The sequence below is a fragment of the Mustela putorius genome, unplaced genomic scaffold (assembly GCF_011764305.1).
Source record: "Mustela putorius furo isolate JIRA1106 unplaced genomic scaffold, ASM1176430v1.1 tig00000224_pilon_pilon_pilon, whole genome shotgun sequence".
NCBI classification, from domain to species: domain Eukaryota; kingdom Metazoa; phylum Chordata; class Mammalia; order Carnivora; family Mustelidae; genus Mustela; species Mustela putorius.
This window is the reverse complement of record NW_025421321.1, coordinates 36,580,074-36,607,528: the sequence shown is the minus strand read 5'-3', so window position 1 is coordinate 36,607,528 and position 27,455 is coordinate 36,580,074. Positions and strand designations below refer to the sequence as shown.

Genomic DNA, 27,455 nt, shown 5'->3' with positions numbered 1-27,455 from the left:
AATAGTTTTCTGTATCCTTAATAGTTATAGACACTTTTGGTTTATAGACAACTTTGCTTGCCTGAACATTATAATCAAGGTCTTGTGAACTAAAAATTAGTGATACTTATTTTTTATTGTCCCCATATTTGCATTATTCCCTGGAATAAACTGATTTTGTTTTTTAAAAAATGTTCTAAAGTCATTGAGATGACTTGAGAGACAAAAGGTGGTATTATCCTCAGGAAATGAAAGTGGGTTGTAGAAAAAGAGTCATCTTTGGCAAGTAAAACGTCACACCAAAAAAACGCTAAACATGGTCATGTTTATTTCAAAACATAAAGTTGACTCCATATTAATAAATACTTGTAACACTGAATGTAGAAAAAACTAATGCGCATGCTCTAAGAAGCTTACCAAATAATTAGAGAAAAGGTAATATTTTGCCCCTAGGCCACTGAGAAAACAATCTGGGTGTAGGAATAGCTTCAAGGATATTGTGTGCAATTGGGGGAGGGAAAGAGAGAAGGTGACAAAATCAGGAAGAATTTTCTGCTCTCCTTTACTCATTGGAGCCTGAAAGTCAGAAATCTGAAATTGGAAAATGTACCTTGACAGGCATACCTGAGGTTTTTCTCAATTTGGAGTTAGAATCACTAGTTGGTGGACAGGGTCAGAAGTTGAAAACAGGCACCCAATTTGAATGTAGCTCAGATCACTCTGATTGGTAAGGGGTTCACAGGGCCCTGCAAAGGCCAAGCAGGAACAGCTAGCTACAGCTTATGCCTAGAGCTCAAGGACAACCAGAGTACCGTTGACTGGGGAACTGAAGGCGCAGCAGTGTGGATGGCCACCTCCGTGAGTTCCGTCTAGACCTAAGGCATCTCAGTGCTTTGTCTAAGCCCATCAACCAGTCTGCCAGCCTTCAGCTCAGCCCCTGCAGCCTCTGGAACTGGGGGTTATACATCAACCTGCCAGCCCCCTGGGCCCTTCACCCATGGAGGGAACCCATCTGACCACTTTTTCCTGCAAACATTCAATCGAAACAGAAGCTCAAAGATTTGGAGTTCCCCCTCCTAATTATAATCAATGGTAGAGAAATGCTCCGGAAAGGGGCAAAGATACGAGCATCTCAGATCAGCCCCAAAGGGGATTGAAAAATGCCTGCTATGGGTAGCTTCAGGGCACGGAGAAGACCCTCGGCTACACCTGGCTTCCTTGGGTCATTTTCCCAGAAGATAGAACTTTCCAGGCTGTAGAAAGTGATGGAAGGTTTCAATCCAAAAGCTGCCACTGGGGCACTCGCTTTCCGGAAGTTTCTGGTCCGAGTGAGGAAGAAAGAAGAAAGCTCTCCTTCATGATACATGATCTAATGGCCAAGAGCAAGAGAAGGTGGCAAACAAGAACAAGAGGTTTACACCTAGCCCCCTTAGTACAGACTGGGAACAGATTTAAAGGGAAGAATGCGTCGGGCTCCGAAGGCCAAGATGGAGCCCAGCGATGACACCTACTACTTACTGGGCGACTAGAGACATTTTTACTTCCACCGGTATTAGAATCACAGGGCTTTGGGTTCTGAAGCTCAGGCCTGGAGAGATTAAGCAGAGAAGCCAGGCCACACAGCTTGTTACATCGGCTTGGGGGGAAACAGAGAGGCTTCAGTGAGCAGTGTGGTCGGTGCAGGTGAACAGGACGCAGCGTGTGGTTAGTTACATTCAGAACCTCTGCAGACGAAAACTTCCCAACCCTGGGCCCTTTCTCACTGACGTGTCACCAGAAGTGGACAGGTCCTGGACCGAGCTTCTCTGTGGGGTTCCCTTCGGAGAGTGACAACAAGCGGCAGAAATGTTTTTACTTCCCAGTCCGGGAGGCCACCTGGATGGCTTTGATCCACTCAGTGCGCTCCTTGGGGGTGGCCGCTTGCAAAAAATAGTGAACTTCGTCAGCAGTGATGATCTCAAAGAGGTTCTCTTCTTCACTCTTCCTGACTGCTGAAAAAGAAAGTGAATGACAGCGCGTGTGCTCCGGAAAGGCCACCCGATTCGCCTTCCTTTTGCAAGGAGGGTAATTTTAAGTTTTTTAGTGTTCTAAGAAAATTGAATATGTGGTTTTCAAACTTACCATCATTGTATGATCATATATATTTATTGTATAATTATATATATAGTATTTATATCGATAAGTACATATATGATTCTGTGCATGTGTTTGAGTGTGTATGCTTAAGAAAGAAGCAAAATACTCAGGCACAAACGTTTTCTTTTATAGTTTACAAGCAAACTAGATTTCTCACTTTTGCACACCAATTATGCCTAATGAGTACCTCTAATAGTGCTTACTGAGTACTTTTCCTCTGCTCATAATATGAACCAAGAGCTGGCTCTAATATATTAAAATGAAAAACAAAACCAAAAACCCAAACCTACTTCCATTACCACCACTATAGCCTGGACTTGTTTTTGCACAGGCTAAGTTACAGTCTCTGCCGAAAGAGCAAAAAATAGTAAACTGGCCAATAGTGAGACTTAAAACATTGACATCAAATAAAAAATCATCATTCTATGAGGAGAGGAGGGTGAGCAGATCAAGGAGTAGTAAAAACCTAGTTTTTGCAGCTGTAGCTTTTCCCCATCAGCCTCTATAATCTATAAACTCAAAATGATATGGCAAATCCAGGGCTGGGCTGTCTAAACCACCTCTCCCCTGGGAGCCCTCATTCCGGCACCTGTGAAGTTGGCATACACCTGTATGGTCATTCCATGCAACACATCATCGACTTGTGACCTAGGACATAGAGGTCACTGGTGTGACCCCTCATTCCAGACGAGGCGCTAAGGCCCAACTTCATTAGGTGATTCACCCAAGACTAGCACAGACGTGACTATCAGCCAGGAGCATTTTCCACTCACTGCACAAATGTTCCATTGGCTGTGGGAGATTTTCTGGTCTGGATATGACAAAGGTCCTCTTTAAGGAAAGTCATGGCTCAATGACAGGCCTCAGGAGCTAACAAGTCTCCATTTAAGCCAGTTCCAAGGGGAAGGTTTTCTTCTTAGCATTGCTCCAGGATTTATTTGAGGCATCTAGAAAGCCACTCTTCCTCTCCAAAGCCCAAAGAACCAGGGCAGCATCTGGGAGAAAATATCTTGGCATCTCCAAGATGTGGAGGCAGAAATTCATTCCTGCTTAGGCTGATTGATTAAGTGACCAATAGCTGTTGGCCCTGGATGCCCAGGTGTGAGAAGGAAGCCTGAGCAGACACACCTCTCTCGAACAAAAATTCATTCTTACCATCTGAGCTGCTCTCCACGGAAGTCACCACACAGCCTCTCAAGTGGATTGCTCCCAGAGGATCTTCACCCTGGAGAAGAGAGGAATCCTTAATGATGTTCCCAATAAATGAATATACTTTATCCCGTTGGCACATAAGCCCCACGAACTCTCTCTGCTATGGAGTAGGGCACCCGAATGGATAAGAGCGGAAGGAGATGGAAGAAAACCCCTTCCAGAGCATCCACCCCCCACTTTACTCCGGGAGGTTGGACAAGGAGACACATGTCAATCTGGAGTAGAGTGCCAGGGCAGGGGGAAACACTGCCTCACCACACCCCATGAGAGAACTGGTGCATGTTTCCGGAGCTCTTTGGCCCCCCTGCTACTGACACAGGACCATGACCCTTGCAGGACGGAATCAAAGAGCCCAGAGCTGCAAGAGGAAGCTAAGCACCCAGGCCGGACAGAGCTATCTGCACACTGCAGGGCTGGCTCTTTTTATTAAAGAAAAAGCCCCTTCTGAATAGCCACAGCCCACATGGCTGGACTTCCCCGATGCTCTCATCTGAATTGGCCCAGAGGAGGGATTATCACTTTTTTGTGTGATTTTAAGATATTAAGCCAAGAACAATGAATCGGACTGGTTGAATTGCTCTGAAACTATCAGATCAGGACAAACAAACAAACAAACAAAAACTACGTTGAGTTGACCAAGTAAATGACAATAGAGTGATATTTTCTTTCATCCCTGAGCTTATGTTGGTCTCAAGGCCTAAGACTTCACATCTTCACAGTGAGAAGAGAGAGGAAGAGGGACCGGAGGGCAGGAGGAAAAGGAGTGGGGGTGGGGGTGAAGAGAAAACGGGGAGAGAAACCAGGTGGAAAGGAGAACAGGAGGCCCAGAGAGCAGTGGAGGCTCCGAGCGCGATGGGTTTGGGGGCCCCAGGCTCTCACCCCAGCGGGGTCGTAGTAGTGCAGGTACGCAGGGTCTTCTCTCAGAATGAACTTCCTCACTTTCCAGTTTTTCCTCCTGTGCCCCTGTATCCAGGATCAACATAAGAAGAGGAATGGTGAGTTCTTGGCATCACTCTGTACACATAGTATCTACCTAGTGAGTCTTTGTTGAATTGAAAAAAGAAGAAGATAAACTATTATCTCCAGGAGAACCAGGACCCAACCCAGGTCTTTGTCAGGGAGACAGCACTAGGGCCAGTGAACAATTTGGATGTTATGATATTATGGATTAATTATTACTTTCTGTTTTTAAAGATTTTATTTCTTTATGAGAGAGAGAGAGAGAGAGAGAGCACAGGCAGGAGGGGGAGCAGAGGGAGAGGGACAAGCAGACTCCATGCTGAGCACAGAGCCCAACTTGGGGCTCAACACGCCGTTGAATCCCAGGACCCAAAGATCATGACTTGAGCGGAAACCAAGAGTCAGGCACTTAACTGACTAAACCACCCAGATGCCCCATGGATTACTTATTTCCAAGATTATCTTCCAGCTCTACTCTTATACAAGATGGTACTATATACAAGGCACATACATTGTATGTTATTGAGTAACATGGGGATATAAAGAGATTAACACATAGCCCTAGTCTTCAAAGAGTTTATAACCTACATGGAAATATAAAATAGTAAATGTCCAAATCAAGTAATTATTATGGATAATGGATTTCAGGGGAATTATATGTGGGATATGCAATTGCGGGTTTGGGATGTCGAAGAGAGATCCATAAAGATCTTGACTTACCCACAGAGGATACACAGGAGTCAGATGGGTGAGAAAGAGGTGGATAGGAAGACTTGACAACAAAAAAGAGCAGTGGGAACATACCAGGCGTATGCAGACATCGGTGACTAAGACCAGTCTGGCTAGAACACAGAGTTCATGAGCAACAGCAGAGGAAAATTTGGGAGAGTGGAAAGAGACTTCAAATACAAGGTGAGGATCATTGCTGATAGCTTCTGAGTCAGTTTTTGGGAAAAGATCACAATCATGTTTCAGGAAGATGAATGTGGTGACCATATATAGGATGGACTGATCAGCCAGGGGAAAGAAAATAAGGTAAAAAGGAGGTCATTACGGCATGATTTCAACAATCCACACATCGAATTACTAGGAACTAATATCAGGTAGCAGCAATGGAAATGGGAAGGAATTGGCACTGTGTCAGATACGATGAAAGAGGATAGGACTTGGGCCTTCACAACAGAATGATGTCATTCAGACTGTAAGGTTGGAAGGCAGGATTTGTGTCTTGTTTAACCTTTGTTCCTCCAATCCCCGGCCATGTGCCTGGTATAGAGAATCTCACCCCAGAAACTGCTTTATATCTGTTTGTGATTGCCTTGAATTACCCAGTTTCTTCAATTAGCTTGTAAGAATTTTTTAAAATGTCATGGTAAATGACATTTCCCATGGAAAGTTCAAATCACTAAAATATCTCTAGTAACAAAAATAGATATATATATAGATATCTATATATATATTACATTAGAAGATATATAGTTCCAACTTGCCAATATAAATCATAGTATTTGTTAATTCTAAGGCACCAAATAGTGACAGGCACATATATAAATTTTCCAATATTTTTCATTGTGCTCATGTAGAAAACAGTGAAACATTTATGGTTTTAGCAAACAGTACCTTCTTCATAATGTCAAGTTAAAGGAGTTTAAAAAGAGCTTTCAAGAATGGGTCTAAGTTATTTGGCCAAGCATTTGGTCAAGGAGCTCATCTCCAAAGAGGCTTTTACTTGCCTGAAAGATGAAAGCCAGGAACCCTATAGAGTCATAAGGGAGAACAGAGAATATTTCTATCTGGATATCATATCTAAAATAGCTTTTGCAAAGCATCAATTTCTAAATTCTTTTTATGAATTCTTGCTCTTTGCCTTAGCTAATGTTGCCCACTAGTTGAGAATACTCAAGTTTCTGCCCTACACCATTTCCTCCTGACCTGGGGACACACATCGCAGGACCTCTCATGCAACCACTGGGTGAATAACAAGTTCCTATGAATTGAAGAGGAAGGTAAGAGGAGGATGTGAAATCAGCCAACCCTAGCCAGCTACCTATTGCCTTTAAGCCCTCACTGACATTAGAATGTGATACGTTGAGAAGTTTAGTGTTCTTAAGTGGGTGTCCGGCCATCCTTCATTTAATGAGGATTCCCTGGGGGATTTTAAGGAATGTGTGCATGCCTGGAATTGTTGCCGATCTGCCAGTTAATTATATTCAATTTCATCTGATCTACAAAGTTTTATTATCTATTGTAGACTAAGGATGCTGATGTGCAACAGATATGAGAAAAACACATATCATATATTGTCCCTCCTCAACAAAAAGCTTACACATGGTAGAAAAGTTAGATATTTTATTCATTGTCACAACAGAATGAATTATATTCAAGGGGTTATCTTGAATATAATTCACAATCTTTCATCCTCAAACTTGCTGCATCCCCAAGCAGAATTATTTTTCTGGGATGGGAGAAGTGGGAAGAATAGGGGAGGACTGATCTCCAGGTGGACACAGCTTCTTCCTGCTTGTGAGGTGTGGGACACAGGTATCCTTTTTCATGATAAGCCTCTACTCACATTAACCCTGGCTAAATGCCAATAGCTGACAGAGAATGGTTTAGCTTTGTGACACTTGAAGAAATTTTTGCTAATTCCCTCAGGTGATTCTGATATGAACCAGGTTATAAACAACTAAGGTTGGAGATATTAAAGGGAAGCCATCAATCAAAATAGAAGAAGTTTCTCTTCCCTCTCCCTCCCTCAAAAATTGGATTGTAAGTGAACAACGTTCCTAAGTACACGTAGATTTCTGTTTTCTTTATGTTAAAAGGAGGCTAAGATGGATGACTATTTAAATAGTGGTATTTTGATAATAGGAGAAATTCGCTTTTAAGAAAAAAGCCAGGGGTGCCTGGGTGGCTTCGTTGGTTAAGCCTCTGCCTTCAGCTCAGGTCATGATCTCAGGGTCCTGGGATCGAGCCCCACACTGGGTTCTCTGCTGGGGAGGGAGTCTGCTTCCCTCCGCCTCTCTCTGCCTGCCTGTCTGCCTACTTGTGATTTTTCTCTCTCTCTCTGTCAAATAAATAAACAAAATCTTAGGGAAAAAAAAAGAAAGAAGGAAGGAAAAGAAAAAGGCCAGCTCTGTTTTTCTCAGCCTTGGCTACACATCAGAATCACTTGCAGAGCTGTAAAATTCAGAGACTGATTTAATTGGCGTGGGGTGCAATTTTAACAGATCCTTAGAGGATCTGTTAGATCAGAGAACCACTTATTTGCCTTAGCTAATGTTGATGACCTCATAACCTAATAATGATAACCTCAGCCAATTTTTTGACCATCCAGGACACCCACTGGGAATGCTTGGCCTAGACATGACTTCAGTCCAGCCCAGACTTTGTCTCTCCTTTCAACCTTCATGTTTAGTTTTTTCAGGGCTCCACTCTAAACTAACACTTGTCAGATCAACTAAGTCAAGAAAAGTTACAACTGATAACAAGATAGAATAAGACAAAATCAACAACATAAAGAAGTAATGAAATTCCTTCTCAAGTTCCTCTTGTCTGAACATCCACCTTCCAGCCCCTATAATCAAAGAGCCAGGAACACAGGGCAGAACCAGAGCAAGCTGGCAATGGGCAAAACAGAAAACTGCCAGAAGCTTCCCTATCAAAGACTAGCCCCGCTCCTATACTTGGCTTTAATCTGGTTGGTGATCGCTCTGTCATAAAAGTTGTTAGAATCATCTGTGAATTAATTCTTTCTACGTCTTTGCTGTAGTATCTCTTAGGAGCCTGTTTTCTCAAAACCTCATGTTAAGATCAGTTTTTCACATGAATGCCCCACTTTCCCCAGTGAAACTCAAAATCTGTGTGTATATCTCATCTCAGCTAGTCCAAAGTTCTTTTTAAATATGACTATAGGCTCAGCTTTGGTTCTTTCCTCTTCACCCTGCAAGTTGGAGCCCTTTTATGAGGTAAGCTAAATCTCAGTCCCATTCTTTATATACTAAGCAGTGCCTTTAAGACAGCTCACCACACAGCCGGGAAGGTAAAACCCTGGCTTTAGAACACAGCTTTGGTTTCTATGATACCATGTGCTACTATCACTTTTCTTACCCTGAATATTCCCACGTCTTCCTGTTGCTTTCTTCTCTACCAGGTGCCAGCCCTGGCTTCCCCACCTAGCCCCAGCCCTTGCATTCTCTTACCTCTTGACATCTTGTGCCTTAGCCTCTGGTAAACAGCTAGAACTCTTCAGTCCAACCCAGCCACTGCCTCCCAGACTGACAGTGGCCTGTGCCTGTGGAGACCTGTCCTCTAAACCCATGTCCTACCCACAGTCTGGAATATGACTTTCAGTCGTACACGATCCTCTCCTGAGTGTGGCTTGCTCCTGTTTCCAGGTCACTTTGCAAAAAAGAGGGATAGGCTTTTCCTGTCCCCTAAAGGGGAAGTACTTTTCCCATGAAAACTCTAGGTCCTCCGGATGGCTCCTTTTCGCCAATGGATTTCTCCCAGCTCATGAAAAGGTCAGTATTTTTCTTGAAACATCTCTTTTCCCCCACGGTATTGATAAAAGAAGAATGTCCAGATTTCAAGGTGTATCTTGTACTCTACCTGCCCCAGTCCTCCTGTCCTAATGCCACTTTGATCATCTCCTTGGCTTTTTTTGTCTTTCCCTCTGCGGGGTTCATTCTCTCATTGAGTATTGGACAAACAGAACAAATACCATTTGGTAACAAAGAAGTTAAAAGAATCTGGCAAGGGGAAAAAGACAAGAAAGGGATAGTGGGAACCACTCACCTGCTTCAGTAAACATCCCTGCTTGATAATGACCCCTCTGAATTCTTCTTTCAGAATCACATCATCATCACTGGAATTCTCTTCACAGAAGAACCCACTGTCTGGCTGTTGGGAAACCAGACAGCAAGTCTGTTTTCTGGTCTAAGGCAGATGGCTACTTATACCTTTCCCTTTCTCTCTCTCCCTTCCAGCCCCTGGAGTAGGCTCCTTTTCTCCTTTCTACTATGGTTCATACCCCAAACTAAACTTTAAAGGTCTTCCTTGGTGAGCACATCTCCCTCCCCATTTCTTGTCTCTAGCTGCTTATTTCCTGTTGCTAGATGTTCTCCCTCATCTCCACTCAAGTGTCAGCTTGTCAATATCCTTTCATTTTCTTGGGTTCCCCAAGCCATACTCTAAGTCTGGCTCAGCACATCTCTTGCTTGCTCAAAGTCTTCTTTCTCTTGGCCCCTCAAGGTCACATCCTTGAAAGCAGAGTTGGCTCATTTATAAGACACTGCATGACACAATTTCCATTAGGAGCTTTGCTACTTAGCGCCTTCTACTTTGAGAAGGCCAAGAGCATGATGGGCCATTCAGCCTCATGTTCTAAGGTCAAGAGGGAACTGGGACTCGCTCAACTATACGTAACTAATGAATCATATAGAGGAAGAAGAACCCACTCTGGGGGGTATTTTTAGACTCCTACATTTAAATGGCTATAAAAACCAGATTGAAGGTCTGGAAGAAAAAAAAAAAACAGAAACTGACAGTGGAACTTCCCCCAAAGTGAAATGAAACTCTCTCGGAGATATTCACTTCATTTTTGTAAGAAGGTGGTTCTCTCAAGTAGCTTCCTAACTTTTGCACTCAGACCCCAAATTGGAACAAAACTGCCAAAATCCCCCTAGAAACCCACGGTTCCTGGGTTTCTCATATGGTGCAAGATTAGGTCCTTTGTGCAATGTAGTGTTTCCCAATCTGGGGTAAGCATACATGCGAGATAAACAAGATGACTCGGGAGAGGACGTGGGTGAACACATTCTGTGTTAGTAGTGTATCGTAATACAAATTCGGGAAAATACAACTAGTACATTGTGATTTCATAGAGCTCCCTCTAAAAAAAAAGCTCCCTGAGGGTCACAATTTTGCTCGCCCTCTTTTTTTTTTTTTTTTCACTGTTGCATCTCCTTTGTCCAGGAGAGGGCCTGGACTGTACTAGGGCCCAATAACTTTTTATAAATGAATTATTGCTTAGAATAAGAATACAGTTTTAAAAGTCAATTTAAAAAAAAAAAAGGCACAAGTAGGAGCGCCTGGGTGGCTCAGTGGGTTAAGCCTCTGCCTTTAGCTTAGGTCATAACCTCAGGGTCCTGGAATGGAGTCCCACTTCGGGCTCTCCGCTCGGCAGGGAGCCTGCTTCCCCCTCTCTCTCTGCCTGCCTCTCTGCCTACTTGTGATCTCTGTCAAATAATTTTTTTTAATAAATAAATAAATAAATAAAATTTAAATAAATAAATTTATTTTTAAAGACTGGAAAAAAAAACTATTCAAGTAAACACCATTTTTCTCTAACCTGATTCACTGGATATAGCAGGCACTGCAGAGGAAGACAAGTCAGAGACACCTCACTACTCTCCATAGGGCTGGGCCCTGTGCTTAGCCCATTCCAATATAAATTAAGATCAACTAGAATCTGCTCAGGGCAGCGCCCACTACAGGACGAATGAATGGGTAGCATTTCTCACTTACAAAGTAGTAGAAGGCATCGGGGTTATCCAGGAAAGGGTTTTCAGAGATGCCGTCTGCTGCATTCTTAGACAGTTCTCCCGCGGGCTGCAGGTACCCTTCGCCCAGCAGCGAGGAGGCAATCATGAGGCCTTCCTGGCGATTCCGAACAGAGTTATTGGACACCAGCCAGTCGATGACACAGTTCCCTGGATGGGATCATCAGAAGGAGGTCAGTGCTCCTTACCATAGTACCAAAGAACAAGCCACTGACAGTCACCCCTGAAAAGTTCCAGAGGACCCCCGGGTCTGACTTGTCCCGTGTTCCCTGTTATTCCAAGAAGGAAAGATGAGATCAGTGGGATAAATATTTGGAAACAAAAGGCACCTCGTAGAAGGTTTTTAAAAGCATCGACATACTCCTTCAGGAGCAATGCATGCATCAAAGAAATAGGTCTTAGTAATTCCCTCATTTACTCCATTAATGAACAGACACTTATTGAGCGTCTACTAGGTGCAAAGCGCAGTGATGGAGCATACTGGGCACGCTCCATCGGATGAACTGAAAGGAAGAGATGGGATATACTTAAGGATTGTAAGAAGCCATCTGCCATGGGTAAGTGCAGTGCCATGGAGCTACAGGGTCAAATCTGCAAGGTGTGGAAAGGAGTGGTAGGGTAGGGGAGCTGGTGTGCGCAGCTGGGAAAAGATTCATAGAGGAAGTAGCACAAGGCTCAAGCTTAAAATATGAGTAAATGTTTGCCAAGCACGTGAAACAGGCAACCAGCACAGGCTGAGGGAGCAGCAGCGTGGGAACAGAGCTACACAGACATGAAGCAGTCCCTTTTGGGGGGCGGAGGGGAGAGCTGGTGAAAAGAAGACAAAACGAGAGAGAGGAAGGCACAAGGTGAGTGGGAGCACTTTGATGGCATATTAAGAAATTCGGCGATGAAGAACCAGTGACAAGTTTTTAGCAGAAGAGAACATGATCAGACACGCATGGTCCTAAATTAAAACTTGATCACGTCACTTGCAGGGTCTAGTAGTGACCTTGAAAAGGCATCTCACCAAACTTCTGCCTCAAGTGAGGACTGCAAAGGATTAAAGGAAATTGACCCAGCAATTGGATTATTAGCAGGCTACAGGGAAGCTTTATATTAAAAATGGCATATTCTGGGGGCGCCTGGGTGGCTCAGTGGGCCTTAGGCTCGGGTCAGGATCTCAGGGTCCTGGGATCGAGCCCCGCGTCGGGCTCTCTGCTCGGCAGGAGGCCTGCTTCTCCCCTCTCTGCCTGCCTCTCTGCCTACTTGTGGTCTCTCTGTGAAATGAATAGATAAAATCTTTAAAAAGATAAATAAACATATTCTGTACAAATGTACCCAACCAGGGTATCAGAGTAACTGGCAACAAAGTTCCAGGTCATCAAAACAAGAGTAATAGGATATACTATCTTTGAAACAGGAGTTGGTTAGTAAGCCTTCCATGAATTTCATCTATGAAAGGTTTTTTACTGACTTTTCTTTTGTTGAAGGATAAACTAATAAATACTGCCTTTCTGCTCTTAATCCTCATAGCAACCCTATGAAAGAGTTAAGGCAGTAGTTATAGACCCCACTTAAGAATGAGGAAATTAAGGCCTAGAGAGTTTAAGTGACCTTAGGCCTGAGTTATACCAGTAATGGCCCTTTACTCAAGTGTTCTAACCCTAGAGTTCATATTTGCTCAGTCAGGCATGCTGAAACCTGGAAAGAAAATTTCCATCTTCCTAACACCCAACATTCAAGAGTTTCCTTATTTGTCAGCAGTGCCTGAGTCCCAGTCTCTTCCATAGTCTTGTTTCTCCACTGAAACCACCAGGCCCCCACATGAAAACTTGACTCCACGGAAATTTCTAGAACCTACCCTGACCTTTGGTGGACAGGACTTCAGAAGTTCTAGTCCTATACTCTGGGACTCGGTAACACATTACACAGGGAATAAGTATGGCTTGGACCTTGTGCCCAGAACCTCTATTTCAGAACCTCTTCCTTATTCCCTTCCTTTGCTAGAGGGTCTGTCTTAGTCACATTATTCCTGCTCCAGTTAGGGCCCTGCCTTGCTTTTGTCAGTTTCCCTTACTACTGTCCACAACTTGGTATCTTGATCCCAAATTTCAGCCCTGACTTTTCTGGTGCTATTAAGGTGTAACCTTAACTCTCTGAGACTGATTTCCATGGGATACACTATCCTCCTGCAGATCACACCTCCACCTTCCTGACTTGGACCTGAACCATTTTCATGAATTATCTGTTGATTGCACATCCCCTCAGATTCTACGTCTATTCTATCTTCTCAGAGTTTTCCTCTCTTGATCTCTTCTGTCATAAGTAAGGCGTGCCCAGCTTCTAACAACCTGGTCCCAAACTGCAATTCCCATTTAGCCCCCCAGTGAACCATGAGCTCTACCAACCTGGTCATTTTTCTTCTTCTGGATGTGTATTCTGGATATCTCTGCCCCATAACTTTGTCCTTACCAGATGAAATGCGACCATCTCTTTGTGTAAAATTTAGGCTCATACTTCTGTTGATCCCAACAAACCCCTGAGTTCTTTTTCTTCTCTGAACTCAGAATTGTCTGTGCAGACATGTGACCTCTTAACACCATATAGTATTTAGTGTGACCAGGCACTGTCCTAAACACATTATTTGTTTAGCAGACCTATAAAGTAGATGCACTATGATTACCCCATTTTATAGCCAAGGGAAGTGAAGCCCAGGGAGGTTAAGTTATTGGTCTAAGGTTTTACGCCAAGTGAGTGGCTGAGCCAGGATTTGAACTAAGGCAGTCTGGCTCCAAAGAACATCTTTTAATGTCTATGCCATCTACCTAAACTCTTGCCACTTAGTACCTGACCCTGCGTAGCCTCAGGCATCTCTAGTATTGCCACTTAAATATTATATTGTGTGCCCGTTTATTATCTTGTTCAATTCAGTGTCTATTTCAACATAATGTCAATTATTTGGGGTGTGGGAGTGAGTCAGAGTTAGCTTGAACTCAAAAACTTTAGCTTGAACAACAGAGTTCTTTTCCACCTCTCTTTTGGTTTCTACCCTGAGGAAGTTCAAGTCTCATGTTCATCTATCTGTGTTCTATGATCCCACTCACTCACCAGGCTTCACACCCACTCCCACACACAAGGCTGAGTGAGAAATACATATTGCCTTCCCCGGGTACCCCGTTTCAGACTTGCAAGGCCTTTTACCTGTGAAGCAGTGATTAAAAATCTTCTTGTCCTTCTCTAGATTCAGTTCTTTTATTCCTTTCTCTGTATCTTTCATGGACAGGTACAAGGCACTGTGCAGAGATAAAAAAAACAGGTGAGTGAGGAGCCTTTCAGAGTAGTGAGTCCTCTCTGGGGGTCGCCATCTTGGAGAGGCTGACCATGACCACAGGCTTCCCCCATACTCAGGTGGTTCCTGAGCCTAGTCTCTCCAATGGGGGGATCATTAAGTAAGGGGTTGGGTTCATATTTGGGTGACTCCGTGACTTACAACAGTGAGCAAAATACACAGGAAGATATTCTAAGTCTCTTACATTCATTAAGCTCTTTGGTGATTTAATTCCTAGTGCCCGAGGTAGAGAATTATCCCAGTTAGGTGCCAAGATGAGAGGTTCTCAGGGCCAATTGTCCATATACATTCTAGGTGTTTGATTGCCCTCAGTCCTCATGTCTCAGTTCTTTCAGTGTCTTTCAAGAGACCATCTGTTGTTGATAATGGTCTCCAGGAAAATGAATGTTTTGACTAAGCTTTTTTCTTATTCTAAAAATTATGAGAGATGGCAAGTTCTCGTTTTTATACTTGAGGTAATAAATTAAAGATAGCCTTATCAGAGAAATTGTAGACTACAAAATAGAAGGCCACTTTCATGGATTCCATAGGTCCAAGGAGCACAGGCATCATTCCCACTTAGCACTGACAGCTGTGGCCAGAAACATGGTCACCTGACGACGCCCCCCAGCAGCTACATTTGAACGGGGCACTGGCTCTTGGGTCTTTACCAAAAAGCTTTCTTGATGAGGGGAAGTGCTTATTGTCCCCTAGCTCAAAGCGCAAACTTTATTAAATCCCTATGATATATTTTATTTGTTTATGTCTTATCATTAAGACCTGTGTTGGACTTGCAGAAGGGGTTTCTTCACTCCCATCCCAGAACCACTCCCCATTTTGTAAACAGAGTCCTTGTTGGACATGTTAACATGGAACTCCTCCAGGCAGGGCTCCTGTTTCAGGATATGTTCAACATAAAAACAAAACTAGCAAGGAGTGAAGAGACTCTGGGGAAACAGGCTCATGTGGTAGGAGATGTAAAACATGCAGGAAGGAAGAAACCCTCTTCCTAACCCCTGGCAGGTGCTGAATTTACCTGTGAGTCTCTGAAAACCTTTAGGCTATACTATCTAAATTGCAACTACCACTTGCAATTCCAAATCAGCCAACATATAAGACCATTAAACCGAGTCAGGACATCACGGGCTTCTGCCCAGAATGGGTGTTCGCCTTGACTGGCTCTTGTTGGCTGTGTAAGTGCATGAACTTGAACTTGAAACCTTACCTGCTTCGACACATAGTCCCTGCCTTTTCCTACCTATCTAGAAATTCTGAACTTTACTTTCAAGACTAAGCAATATATTATGGCCACTTCATAAATACAATTATACATTCTCTCTCTCACTCTCCCTCTGTCAAGGTTATCCAAAATGAGGGAGTTCATACTCCATTAGCCTCCTCTCCTCAGCTGCTAGGTCTTGGAGAGGTTACGATCACTGCTTCAGACTGTATCAACTTGGAATAGTGGTTTCAGCCTTCAGAGATAACCAAAGCAAGCCATGCAACAGGATCTGTTGTGAGATTTCCACAATGGGGAGGTGGGGGCATGGGTGTGTTGTGGAAGGGGTGGAGGGAAGCAAACACAGAAAATTACCCTAAGTCAACAGTTTCTGGCAATCGAATGGACCTCCTGGTGGATTTCCTTGCAAACTTTTGACCTCCTTCAATGCATTTAATGGCTTTCTTGATGTCCCGAACCCAGGCATCTCTCTCCTCCAGGAAGGCTGCCTGGAAGAAGTGGTCCTGCTGTTTGGTCGTAGTGATCTTAAACACAAACTAAAAATCAAAACACATCCCATTAGGAATGATCCCTTTCAAAGGGCTCAGTCCCTTATGAAGCACAGCAGTTCAGCCAACCCCATTCTGGAAGTGCTTGGCCAACGGAAACCGAAATGCCCGGGTTGGAGTGTGGGTGGTGGTGAGAAGGACAGACCCAGGGAGCACCATTCACATGGTAGGCTGTGCATAGGCTTAAAGGTCAGTGCGTGACAGGGTGTCTACCATGGCTAGTGATGTTGACTCACCATCCTTTTGCCAAAGTCTTGACAAGGGCTAGTCAGTGTGCTTCCTTTCAGGGGAATCATTCCTTTGGGGCTGTTGTCACTTTTCTTCTTATAGAATTCAATTCCATCTTCTAATAGTACAACCCACATAGGTTTCCAGGTGTTGAACATACTTCCCTGTAATGACAACAAAAGGAGCTGTGCAACAATGACTTCTAAAACTGTTCTTTTTTTTTTTTTTGGAAGATTTTATTTATTTGACAAAGAGAGATCACAAGTAGGCAGAGAGGCAGGCAGAGAGAGAGTAGCTGAGCAGAGAGCCCAATGTAGAGCTCGATCCCAGGACCCTGGGTTCATGACCTGAGCCGAAGTCAGAGGCTTTAACCCACTAAGCCACCCAGGCGCCCCTTCTAAAACTCTTCTATAGATGGTGTATAACTTGATAAACAGCCTAGCTTTAGCCAGTGTGGATGCAGGTGATGCACATTGGTGTGACCAGGCTGGTAGGAAAGCAGCCCTCAGGAGAGAAGAGGATGGCCATTCAGATGGAAATTTAAAAAGAAAAAAATTTTTAAGATAAAATGTATACACAGCCATAAGCAGGTCTTGAGCTTCCCATAGGCCATTATCGAAGGAATATGGTATGGCTCTCTATTCTCTTTCTTGGACAGTTCAGGCTGGCTTTCTACAGCTTCTTTTCTGCTCCAACTCCACCCACTGTGTTCATTCCCCTTAGGGATTGCAAATAGATCTCAAGTGCCAATTCAGACTGAATAGTAGCCGATGTCTGAGGCCAGACTCACTGGAAAAATGTCAGAGTCGAATAGCTATTTCGACCAAGGGCGTGGAAGCCGTAAGTGGTGGCATGGTAGCTGCAGTTATTCCCGTCCTTTGGCCTAATCAGATTTTATCTGAATACAAACATCAAGAAGAAACTCAGAGATCGGCCTTGTGTATGAGCATGGAGAAGCTGTATGAAAATCACTTGCAAAGTGCCCTATAAAGACAGAGTGAATGAGGAAAATCCTTACTGAGAATGTTTTCAGTTGGGATTAATGCCAACCACACTTAGAGCAATCAATTAACTGTTCTGACTACATCAAGAAGGTCTCTTTCTTCTCTATATTTTGGGAGGACTTTGGAAAAGGAAGAGGTTCTTTGCTTCTCATCTTTGAACCCACGATGTCACCTTGTCATGACTACCACAAAACAGGATTATCATCCAGTTCCCAGCAGATCCTGCTGCTTATCTTAAAATACAAAGAGCTTCTATATAAAGGTCCAGTTGCCCAAAAGGAAGACTATTTATGCCATGAAGATAAATACTTGCGGGACTAATCGTTTTGCTTGTCCAAGTGTTTCCTTTGTTTTAGTTACTGAAAAAGTAATTTTAAATTAGAACACACTATCTCTTTTCTGCACAGGCAGAAGAACTATTAGTATTACCACTGGATTATTTCCCTGTTTAAAAAATAGGCAATGTCAGTGGCAGGGTGGGGGTGGCCTGGGTGGGTCAGCCAGGTCATGATCTCCAGGTCCTGGGATCAATCTCCATGTTGGGCTCCCAGCTCAGCGAGGAGTCTGATTCTCCCTCTGCCTCTGCTTCTCCCCACTGCTCTGTCTGAATCTCTCTCAAATGAATAAATTTTTTTAAAAAATCTTTGTAAAAAGTAGGCAATGTCAGACCCCATGCCAACACATGAAATCATTATACTTCTCTGTTTTACATCTATCTGAGAGAAACTCCTATTCAGAATATAAAGAGCTCCTGCAAATCAGTAAGAAAAACACAATCTATTTTAAATGGGCAAAAACCTGAAAGAGACTTCTTATTAAAGAGGATATCCAAAAAGCCTCTGAGGTATCCAAAATCATTTTTCACCAGGAAAATGCAGATTAAAACCAAATGAGATACCTCTACACACCCACGAAAGTATCTAAAATTAAAAAGATTAAGAAAAGCAAGATTTGGCAAGGATGGTAACTGGAACCCCCATACATGAGTGCAAAATGGCCCATCCAGTTTGGAAACTGTGTAGAATGTCCTAATTCTTAGGAGATATATGTTGAAGTACTTAGGTGTGAGGTAGCATGATGTCTGCAACTTATTCCCAAAGACCTCAGCATAAAAATATGAGTGAGTGAGTGCGTATGTGTGTGTGTGTGTGTGTGGTGTGTCTATATATAGAGATATAGAGGTAAAGAGAGAGAAAGCAAATGCACCCCAGTGTTAACAGTTGGTAAATCCAGGCAATGTGCTATTTTTCCTATTTCTCTGTGGGCTTGGAATTTTTTGAAGTAATTGGGCAAAATTAATAAATAAATGAACAACCCGTGACACTACTATATATTAAAATTTGGGATGTAATTTTAGAAAAATATGGTACGTCTTAATAAAAAAACCAAATAACTAAAAATAATCAAAGACATATTCACCGAAGTAGGAGTAAGAAGTTGGGCTAGATGACTGCAAAAGTGCCTTTCAAGTCCAGAATTTTATATCCTACCTCAAGCCTAGCAAAGACTTATCATGGCCATAGTCACTCAGAGCTTTTGACCTTGGAACCGAGAGAAACTGGGAGAGGTCAGCCTGCACAGCATTCCTTCTTTGACAATTAAAATAAAGCTACTCCAGAGCCATTGGGTTTTCCTAATTCAAGCATAGTAGCCTTAGGGACTGGGTCAGGCAGGTCCCTCAGAGGAGATCGTGTCCCCTGGGATTCAGGCTCCTGCACAGCGAGGAGGCCGAAGTTCCACAAAACAAAAGAAATCTGACCATTTATAAAGTCGAAACTTTTCTTCCAGGCTTGGTAGTGGTGAGTTAGGTTAGGGTGGCGAAACTGTGTGGGCCCTCTCTCCCCTCAGCTATTTCTGCCGCTGCTCGCTGGAGTAACCTGACAGCACTTCTCCCTGACCACCCCTGTATTTACCCCTTCTGTCCCCAAGCTTCCTGGTGCCCATTCAGTAGCACACCTGGGAGTGTGATCCTGGAGCGCCCGTGCCAGAAAGGCATTTAGGATCATCTACCAATGCTCATCATACAGGTAAGAACATGGAGGCCTAGTGAAGTGACTGGGTCTAGTTTATCTGCTCAATCCATGTGGACTGTGATCTGAATCCAGGTCTGAGTCTCAATTTTATGCTCTTTCCATTTTCCCTCAGATGCCATCTTCATTACTCTTCTTACATAACTGTGAGCAATTCCAGAATCTAAATGAAAATGTTCATCATCCTGGGACTGGTGTAGTTTTGTGCACAAGAGTCTGACAATACATGACATCAAAGGAAGAAATCTTAAAGGACAAGATATTTGGCCATATAAAAATTATACTTTTATACTTAAAAATAAAGGGGGGTGCCTGGGTGGCTCAGTGGGTTAAAGCCTCTGCCTTCAGCTCTGGTCATGATCTCAGGGTCCTGGGATCGAGCCCCACATCAGGCTCTCTGCTCAGCAGGGAACCTGCTTCCCCTTGCTCTCTCTCTGCCTGCCTCTCTGCCTACTTGTGATCTCTGTCTGTCAAATAGATAAAATTTTTCAAAAGAGTTATAAAATGTATTGGTGAAGATGTGGGGAAAGGGGCATGTAAAAAAAAAAAGGAGCTCTGTGAGTCAGCAGTTTGATGTGGGCTGTCAAAAAAATCCAAGTCATTTTAGGCTCTATAAATAGAAGCATAGGATCTAAAGTGATGAAAGTAATATTCTAAGTTTAAATGGAGTATAACCAGTAGGTGACTGGATCTGGAGCTGACTAGGCGAGGCTCAAATCCCAGCTCTGCTACATTCTAGTAATGTGATCTTGAGCAAGTTTTTAAACCTCAGTTTCTACATCTAGCTAATGGGAATAATGCTACTATCTATTTCTTAACGTTATTGGGATATTAAACAAAATAGTCCATGTAAATTGTGTAGGGGAATATCTAGAACATAATAAGCACCCAATACATACTCCTTATTCCCTGTTATTCTGCGCTTATAAGTGTACCTGGAGAATGATCCTGAGTTCAGGAAATCTCAAAGCAGCAGCTAACCGGGGCCTGTTCAAAAGAGCGTGACAAGCTGGCATCTCTCTCTTGGGGGAAGAAGCAAGGTTTGGGCACAAAAGGGGACAGGCAGAGATGATGAGGACTGTCTTCAAAGGTGTGAAACATTATCATAGACTGTTTGGAGGCCTAACAGGTAGAGGTTTCAGGGGAAAGAAAAAAAAAAACAAAAAAAACAGTTTGTTGCATAACTTAAGGGAGAAATTTAAATTAGTGAGTTCCCCATCACAAGAGGTATTCCAGCATGCTTGTTAGTGAATTGGTAAAAGAAATATAAACCATAGATGGGAAAGGTCAATGAAATACTTATTTAAGTATTCAATATGCCTTTCAACCCTCAGGTTCTACACACTATTCCAAAAAAACCTATTGTCTGTTCTGTCCTTGAGTCTTCTATTTACAATGCCCTGCCAAACCTTGGGTGTCACCTACAAACTAAAAACAAACACATGTTAAAAACATTTAACACGATCATCTAAAACTGAATCCTCCACTGGAAATGTTTTCTAATACTTTAAAAGTTACTATACTATGGGGCCCTGATTTCTTGGGTCTATTTCTGGCAAATTTCTTTCTTCGAGACACATTCATTCAACACATTATGATAAAACAGCTCCTGTGCTTCAGACTCTGGCCTGGGAGTTGGGGTATAAAATTGACCAAGAGGCTGTCTGTCCCCACCCTAAGGCGGGGAGGAGGGGGAAGGACCTTGACCAACACAGAAAGTGAAGCATGCTTTGTATAGCTTCGCGGAAAGCAGCCACCACTCACTGCTGCAGGTTAGGGCAATTTGAATTTGGTGTTGCGAACCCCTCCCAGACACCTCCCACAGAGTGCAGACACCTCCTTTAACTTCCTTCCCCTTCCCCTCAGACTTCTCTTTTCATATGTTGCGGCTTCGCTGGAATTCAAAGGCAATCCTATTATGAGCCAAACTATGTATCCAACTAAAACAGAACCGTGAGTAAGTATCATCTATCCTTCCAGACGCATGGGACGTGTCATTTTAAGTTGCTGTTGTATTAAAGTCCCGATTTCTGCTACCTCATCAATTGTATCATCTAATTCCAGTCTGATCTGTGAAATCACTTGTATAACATGTTCATTTTGTACCGGATAAATGGTCCATTTGTACCTATCTAAATTCTTCCAAGGCAAGGAAACTAATCTGTTCAGGAGCATATTTTTTTTACATAAGTAACCTTCCTAAATTGGACAATTTCTCAATAAAAACATGAGGTGAGCAATAGAAGAATGGCACCAAGTGTTCAACAGAATGATTTCTGGAGTCTCAGGGCTTCACATTCAAATCTCAACTTTGCTTCTTCCAAGCTGTGTGGCCTTAGCCAAGTTATTTAATTTTTCCAAATGCTTTTGTCTCCTCACCTGTAAAATGAAAGTAATTAAACACCTACTTCCCATTGTTGCAAAGATTAAAGGCGATACTATATTTAAGGGAGATACATATTTAAGCTAAAGGGCTTAGCACAGAGGCTAGCTTAGAGGAGCTACTCAAAAAAATGGTAACCACATAGACAGGTAAGATTTCAGTTTATAGGCAATAGTGTGAAGGCTATCCTGGGCACCACCCATCATCACAGCAACAGAGCTCCAGAGAAGAAAATCACTGCAAAATGAGCCCATGAGGGCCACAAGTAACACGCGCATGGCTCGTGACCTTGAGGCTGCACTGCTGAGTTGCAGAATAGCTCTGCTACTTAAGAGCTGTGTGACCTTGGGCAAGGAGGCCCTTTGCCTCTCTTGTACCTCAGTTTCCTCTTCTGAAAAGTAAGGATAATAGTTGCACCCACTTTGTGGCGTTGTTATAAATATCAAATGTCTTAACACATTCAATGCTTCCATCTGTCTTTGCTGCAGGATAAGGACCACCTGGGTGAGCTATTAGAAATGGTGACGAATCAACAAATGCAAATTGCTGGGATTTATTTTGTGGTAGCTATCTGGAAGACAAACAGCTTTCTTCCTTCCACCTCAGTTTTCTGCAGTCCTTCTCTCTCCTGCCCAAGCACCCCCATCCTTCTCTTTCCCACCACCCCAACTCCTGAGCTTTCGCCCAGCCTCACAGACCACCCTAAGCTCGAAGTCACTCTTGGGATCTGCCCTGCTGCACAAAGTGCCTGCTGGTTGTTTGTCCATCTGTCAACAGCAGTTTGCTCCAGAAACCACTAGGAATGACGTTGGTTTGGAACATGACTTAGTGGAGTCTAGCTTATTCATTGCATGAAAAGTTATGATTGATTATAAACATACCCAGATTATTAGTATGGTTTCAAGGACATTCAAAAGATGGCTGGGTTTATTGGATGGAATCAACTCCTCATCAGAGAAAAAGGGAGGTAGAGGTTACTAACCCCACTCTTGCCCCCAGTGCAATATGTCCAGGCCCCACTCTAGCTCTGGTAAGTTTGTCCAACCTCCCTTTTGCTGGCTTGGGTAAGCCTGCCTTTTAGAATGCTACGTGGATTGATGAGATGGTGGGGTTTGCTGTTAGGAAGCCTGGATTTGAATCTCAGGTCATCCTCTTAGCAGTGGTTTAGTTGTGGGCAAGTCACACAATGTCTCCAAGCCTCAGCTTTCTCATCTGTAAGATGGGGATAAGGATACTATCACAGAGGATGATTAGGATTGAATTGGATCACGGACATACAGTCGTTAATGGCTATATGGTCAGCTCAAAGGGTTCTTTTTTTTTTCCCTTAAAGTAAAAAATGACAAGACCCTGGGGCAAGGAAATCTAGGTCTTATTAAGAATGAAAAATTGCAAAGTGACAGAATCATGTATTTTCCCTCCTTCTCTAGTCATCATTTCTATTTAAAGACCTTAGGCAGGAGGCAAAGCAGGAAACCAGAATTGTAGACTGTGTATGGTTATCTTGCACTGAAGAAAAGCAGGAACCTTTCATAGTCGATGCCATTGACTGTTGACCCCAAGACTTTTGGCTTGACAAAATCCTTCCACCAGCATTTCTAATATTGTATTTTGCCACCCAAAACATCTTATCTCCAATAAAGTTATTTCACAAGACAAGACAGGGAAAAAGATACTCTTTATCACTACCCAAGTATTTTAAACTGCATAAGAGAAAAAAGTAAATGAAGGGAGAGTCATTGCTTGTCATGCTCTAACATCAACAACTATAATCAAACCATCTAATAGCCTTGCCACAGAAAAATTTCCATGGTCCTTTCTTCACTATTAAGTTGACAACCAACCCAGGCATCAGTACATATATCCCTGCTAGCATCTAGAAAAGGACCCTTACCTACTGAAGTATATGTCAATACTGATATAAATAATCATTGCCACATATATAGCACCTACTGTGTGCCAGGTTCCTGACATACATAGTTTTTTAATCCATATATATGAGGCAACTGGAAGAAACTTAGTGTCTAAAAACATTACTGGGAAATTCTGCTTCGGATGTAGTTCCCAACGAAGGGAATATTTCTGAATCAGACATTTCTTCAAAATGATAAATTAGAAAGTCTTAACACATTACAACAAAGACTGTTCAAAAGTTTCCAGAGAAAAATGCAAAAATTACATTATGTTACATTACATTTCATTGTAAATTACAGACGTGAGAATCAGGAAGATGGAAATTGTGGAAATATCAATATGAAATTTCACTATGCTTTTTTTCTAGGTACATTTTCTAAATTGGCTTTTATAAGCCATAATCTGAGAGAATTACTCACACTGATTAAAAACTATTAATATAAATCTGTAAGCTTGACAAACCTAACTCATTCATCCCCATTTTCTAGTGGGGCAGCCTCACTTATCTCACTTAGTCTTCTATATTTTTTATCATTTATGGAGTTTAAAATGTGAACACACAAACTAAACAACAGCAATTTTCACAGCAAAATGTTTCCATTCACTTGCTCTTCTCCAGATACTAGCCCAAGCAATCAGGAAAGAAATGCCACCATTAATTATTACTCAACATTTAAAGAGAATGTTGGTATCTATTGCAAAGAATCCGCATACACCTGTCTGTGTGTATATGTACGTCTTTTTCAAAGCATGTTTCAAAATAGCTAATGATGCTATGCTAGCTAAAGAGCAAATGAGCTGTGGGCTCCTTTATTCTCCAGCACCCACTTAAAACTCTCGCTGCCACAAATACTTTACAAACCCTAACCCACATTACACTGACTCTAAGAAAATCTTGGTGTATTGGACAGAGTTCAGCACCATGAGTCAGAAACCAAAGCCAGCGAGTGGGCTTCTGGTGTCAACTGTCACAGCCATGTGACCTTGGGCAGTCACCCAGCTTCCTGGTCTCAGTTTCTTCTCCTGGAAATGGGAGAATGGGGCCAGGTGGTCTAAGGTCCCTTCTAGCTTTAATTCATTTTTCAAGGTTTATTTGTTTATTTGAGAGAGACAGAGAAAGCACAAGCTGGAGGAGAGGCAGAGGGAGAGGGAGAATCAGGCTCCCCACTGAGCAGTGACCCTGACTTAAGACTTGATCCCAGGACCCCAAGATCATGACCAGAGCCAAAGGCAGACACCCAACCAACTGAGCCAGCCAGGTGCACTCCCCTTCCAGCTTTAAACCAAAACAGAACCAGGCAACAATGTGTGCTGCTTAACCCCCTCTTAAGTAGAACATTTTAGGCCAAAATGTTAAGCCAACAGATGACCTAAAACAGTGACATTAGGTGCTCATTCAGTTGAAAAGCTCGGCATCTGAACGAATGTCCTGAATTCAGTTCACTTCCAACAAGCTGAGCTCACATGGCTCATTGTGAGAATATCTGTTTACAGAGGTGTTGTCCACAGGATGCCAACCAGCCCTGTGTGTGAATTCACACAATGATATGACATACACCCAGCATTAGGGGAAAAACAAGCAGTGCTAAGAAAATTCAATTTTTTGATCATACAAGTGAGACTAAGCATTTTTGAGTAAGCTTGCATCCCCGTTCCCTAATCTTTAAAATTATTACCTTAATAGTACATTATACAAATTCACTCAGAATAGTGAATGAAGAGATTTGAGCCCAATTTAAGAAAAAGATAAGGTTTTTCATGCATTTTTAGATGACCCAAGAAATAAGATACAGTTACTGTGTCATATCAGCTTCCATTTAATCCTTTTCTTTTTCCTCTCCTCAATAAATACATAATAAGAGGAGGAATAAGGAATAATCTCATTGAGTAACTTCTACAGCAGAAGAGTGTGAGTCTTCTAGCATAATAAACACACACAGCTAGCGACAAAAATGCTCTAAATCATGATTTAGATTTTGCTGAGGTCCCCACCTTCCGAATCAGTCCCAGAAGATCAGGCTGTGTTGATGCCTGAGCTGAACTAGATTACCTTTAAGAAACAGAATGCAATAGAATGTGTGCTGGCTTCCCTCCCAACACTCTACAGGCTGTCGTGCTCTCCTGGGTCACCCCAATAGGTTCAGCATAAAACATTCTTAAAGAGAGTGGGTAGAGAATCCAAAGCTGGGCACCAATCCTCCCCAACCCTATCTTCAGTGATACCCTTGTAGGTGGTAGTTCTGCTTACCCTCTTCACAAGGTAGCCCTCTCTGATCCGTTTTGGTTCCATGTCGGTTGGACAATCAGACAGCCAAGTCCACCGTCAGACAAGTCCTGTTAGAAGCCCAGCCTCCTCTGAGAGCTGAGGCAGTTGTGGGCCGCTTTTCTAGAGTGAGGTCCCTTTCACAATTTCCCATCTGCTGGCGATCGCATGATCACATCCTCTTCCCCTCACTGGGTGGAAGACAGAATGAGGAACTGCAGACAGAAAAAAACCCCATTCTTTACTAAGATGGGAGGCTTACTAAGAAGGCAGATGGGGTGAATATTTACCCCATGTAAACTTTATTATCATATACAAAAACATTCTCCTAAAAGGGTAGAAAAACAGAACAGTGAAAGGAAGAGGAAAATGAGCAAGAAAACCTCATTTTGTTTAGTTCTTAGAAGAAATATAATTTCCGTAGGGAAATTATATTACTGTCTTTTTCTTAGTTATAGGGAAACTCAGGCTCAAAGAAGGCAATTGACTCAAGGTCATACAGCAGGTTAAGAGGAGGATCCAGAAGAGTAGAGAGGGACCTCACCAGGTCTGCTACCTCACATCTGGCCTGAGAACTGGGCATCACACAGAATGGTAGCCCACAGTAGACCTATAAAAGGAAGTCCACAAGCAAACATATTTGAGAAATAGTCCATAATAGTACCAGCTTTGTGACTCCCCTTCAGGTGAACAAATTAAAGACCCTCCCAAAATATTACAGCAAAGAATCCTACTGAAATGGTGTTCAATCCTGTGTTTCCCAAACTTACTTGGTTACAGAATTCCTTTCTGAATAATGTCTATTACCATTCATGTTATGTGTTAAATTGTGTTCCCCCAAAAGAATCCTAACCCCCAGTACCTTAGAATGTTACCCTAATTTGTAAATAAAAGTAATTAGTTAAGATGACATAATCCTGGAGTAGATGGATCCTTGATCCAATATGACTAGTGTTCTTATAAGAAGAGTGAAGATAGCCATGTGACAACAGAGGCAGAGACCGGAGTGACAGGTCTATAAGCCAGGGAATGCCAGCAATTGCTGGCAAACATGGCAAACACCAGAAGCTAGAAGAAGCAAGCATGGATTCTCCCTTAGAGTAGTCACAGACAGCTGGTCCAACTGGCATCCGACACCTTGATTTCAGACTTCTGGTCTACAGAACTGTGAGATAATACATTTCTGCTGTTTTAAGCGCTGTTTGCTGTACTTTGTGAGAGCAACCCCAGGAAATTAATACAATTCTCAAAAACTGGTATTCTATAGAAGTTAATTTGGCCATGTGAAAATGGGCAAGTTATTTAATCACTATGCCTCAGTTTTCTCATCTACAAAATGGGCATAGTAACATCTATTCAACTGAGTCATTTTGAAAATTAAATAAGATAATACCTGTAAGTGTTTTTAAACGTGTCCAGAAAAAAAAATAAATGTTCATAAATGTCATATTCCGCATTTTCGCGGAGTATCCATTACCTTAGGGCTGATCTTTTTCAGTAAATTCAGCAGAAGTTACAGAAGTAATCACCGGACTAGGTTCTTTTACTAGCTCCCTTTCTTCATTCCACCTGTCACCACTCTTTGACTGCTGTCAACAGAAACCAACTCTAGCTAATTTGATAGAAGAATATGGGGCGGCTCATAGACTTGAAGATAAAATGAAAACTAGGTCTTTGGAAAAACA

At 42.6% G+C, this 27,455-nt stretch overlaps 1 protein-coding gene across 2 annotated transcripts; it reads right to left on the bottom strand.

Annotated features, from left to right (window-relative positions):
• Positions 1–285: 285 nt before the first annotated feature.
• Positions 286–25,913, bottom strand: PLEK (pleckstrin). 2 transcript variants are annotated; one of them, XM_004742092.3, is made up of 9 exons: positions 25,756–25,913; positions 16,185–16,340; positions 15,755–15,936; positions 14,034–14,125; positions 10,816–11,000; positions 9,085–9,189; positions 4,207–4,290; positions 3,271–3,340; positions 286–1,970 (listed from the first exon to the last, which is right to left on the bottom strand). In XM_004742092.3, the coding sequence occupies exons 1-9, from the start codon at positions 25,795–25,797 to the stop codon at positions 1,831–1,833; spliced, it is 1,056 nt and encodes a 351-aa protein (XP_004742149.1). In that variant the 5' UTR covers positions 25,798–25,913; the 3' UTR covers positions 286–1,830. The 2 variants fall into 2 exon arrangements, with proteins under 2 accessions (XP_004742149.1, XP_004742150.1); XM_004742093.3 differs by having other exon boundaries at positions 286–1,967; positions 25,756–25,812.
• Between the last annotated feature and the right edge of the window lie 1,542 nt (positions 25,914–27,455).